This window comes from Rhincodon typus, unplaced genomic scaffold, assembly GCF_021869965.1.
Source record: "Rhincodon typus isolate 14 unplaced genomic scaffold, sRhiTyp1.1 hic_rhity00012682, whole genome shotgun sequence".
Classification (NCBI taxonomy): domain Eukaryota; kingdom Metazoa; phylum Chordata; class Chondrichthyes; order Orectolobiformes; family Rhincodontidae; genus Rhincodon; species Rhincodon typus.
Window position 1 is genome coordinate 2833 of NW_025978320.1, and position 2694 is coordinate 5526.

Here is a 2694-nt window from a genome sequence, read left to right on the forward strand (position 1 = left end):
CTTATCAATCTTCTATCCGCCTCCCCCTCTCTCCCTATTTATTTCAGAATCCCCAACCCTAACCCCATTTCTGGAGAAGGGTCTAGGCCCGCAACATCAACTTTCCTGCTCCTCTGATGTTGCTTGGCCTGCTGTGTTCATCCAGCTCTACACCTTGTTATCTCAGATTCTCCAGCATCTGTAGTTCCTACTAACTTTGCCTTTACTTTGTTTGTTGAAAGGCTTGGTGTGCAACAACAGGTTCTATGTCCAGAGTTGCAATTAAATCAGCTTTTCAAGTCGGGAACTTTGAATCTAAACTTTAACGGCAAGTGCATACAGAAGTATAAAAATGTGCAAGTTCTGTTAGCAAGTCCACCCTGACAGATATAAAAGCAATCTACTTGTACTAATATTACTAAGTTGACCTGTGACTACTCAAAGCTGAAACTGGCACACAAATTGGTAAGTAATTTATTATTTAGTATTGAGAACCTATATTATGTGATTGCACAGCACACCTATTTGTTATTGTTTCATATTCATGCTGGTTGTCTTAGAATGCAATATTAGATATTTTATTGTCACTTTTTCACAAAGGAATGATTCATATAATTCAATTGACAGAATGATGTTCTAGTAATAAAAATGCATCATTGGTTACATAATAAACAAAGTTTTGTGCAATAAACATAAATAGTGGCAGTCTTTAGAAGACTCCTTGTAAAATATTAACTCAATTGTTACCTTTTGCATATCTTCCATAGCTGCATCCTTCTGTAGTAGCTGCAGGCCTAGTTTAGAAATTTCCTTCTTTACACTCAGCATAATATCAGAATAGTTTTCATATTTCTTCATTTGGTCTGAGAGAGTCTTTACACTTTCTTTCATGAAGTCATTCTCTCTGGTCAGATTTGATTTGATCGTCTGAAATATGAAGTAACATTTAAATTACATTTAACGTGTCTGTCAAACCCAGTATGCAAAATCAATTGAATTAATCTTCAGAATTGTGACCACATCAACTAATGCAGTTTTAATTTCTTGTCCCAAGTTTGCTGAGGAAGAATTATCTAAGATGAAAACATCTCAGATATAGGGAGGTAGTGGTCCAATAGTAATGTCATTAGACTAGTAATCCAGCACCACAGGATAATGCTTTTGGGATATCGTTTCAAATACCATGGCAGATAGTGAAATTTGAATTCAACAAAATCTGGAATAAAAAGCTACCAATGGTACCATCACTACTGATTGTAAAACTCCATCTGGTTTATTCCTTTCCTTTCAAGAAGGAAATTTGTCCTTCTTACCTGGTTTGGCTTACATGTGAGTCCAGCCCACCAGCAAAGTGATTGAGTCTGAACTGCCCTATGGGCAATAAATATTGGCCTAGCAAAGAACACTCTAATTTCATAAACAAAAAAAAACGCAGTCACATTATTTTCATTTATCATTAGTTTCCACCTTCTTGATTGGCAAATTGAGAATGCCAAGATTAAACATAACAATATTTTGGATGCACATTTAAATAATAATTTCTATATATTGAAATATGAGAAACATTTTTGCAGTATCCCACAAAAGTGAAATTTAATGAAAATAATGTCTCTGTCATTTATGTTAATTGATGCAAAAATGACTTACTTTGTTATCTTACTATCACAGTGTCTACATTAACAAAATTCCAAATTGTAGTGCAGATATTCCACAGATCAACAGATCAAAGATTTTTGGATTGAGGTGTCAGGTGCAATAGCAACAGTTTTTGAAAATATAATATCAAAACCATATTAAAAATTCTTAAAAATGTACAATTTATTCATTGTTTGTTCATTTTACCTAGTCACCAATAAGTAGCAGATAATCAAAATAGCAATTCAGAGTAAAATTGCTCATTGTTGGACATGATCACCAAGCAACATGGATAAAAATTGTGATTTGTTTTTCCTTAGGCATAGAGAGATCCATATGAATTCATGACAAAAGCTGAAGCAAATTATCGAAATACTAAATGCTCATAATCGTTGAATACTTACGTTCTTACACATCTGCAAATTGGGAAGCAATCTTAGTCCTACTTTGGTGACTGTTGCTCACTAATGGCATGTGAGCAAAATATATCGTCTCAGTACCTCATCAGAAACTGCCTTAATGGCACTTAGAGTCATAGAGTCAAACAACACGGAAACAGACTCTTCAGTCCAACCAGTCCACACCAACCATGTTCCCAAACTAAACTAGTCTGACCTGCCTGTGCTTGACCTATATCCCTCCAAACCTTTCCTAGACACAAACTTATCCAAATGTCTTTTTAAACATTGTAACCGTACCTGCATCTACCATTTACTCTGGTAGTTCATTCCACACACAAACCACTCTCTGCCATTCTTTTTCATGTCCTTTTTAAATCTTTCTCCTCTTACCTTAGAAATTTGCCCCTTAATTTTGAACACCCCACCCTACACCCTCGCTATTCACCTGATCTATGTCCCCTCATGATTTTATAAACCTCAATAAAGGTCACCCGTCAACCTCCTACACTCCAGTGAAAATCATCCCAGCCTTTTCAGTTTATTTTTATAACTTAAATCCTCCATTCCCAGCAAAATGCTGGTAAATCTTTTCTGAAACCTCTCCAATTCAATACTATTCTTCCTATAGCAGTTCCTATAGAACTGCACACAGTACTCCAGAAAAGGCCTCACCAACATC

At 35.5% G+C, this 2694-nt stretch overlaps 1 protein-coding gene across 1 annotated transcript in view; it reads right to left on the reverse strand.

Moving 5' to 3' along the window:
- LOC125482570 (olfactomedin-like protein 2A) overlaps window positions 1–906 on the reverse strand; it is a gene marked incomplete at its 5' end in the record, with an annotated part of 2790 nt that extends 1884 nt beyond the window's left edge. The window contains one exon of the mRNA XM_048594668.1: window positions 727–906. Coding sequence (XP_048450625.1) covers window positions 727–906 — 180 coding nt within the window. The remainder of the gene's footprint in view (window positions 1–726) is intronic.
- Window positions 907–2694: the final 1788 nt, after the last annotated feature.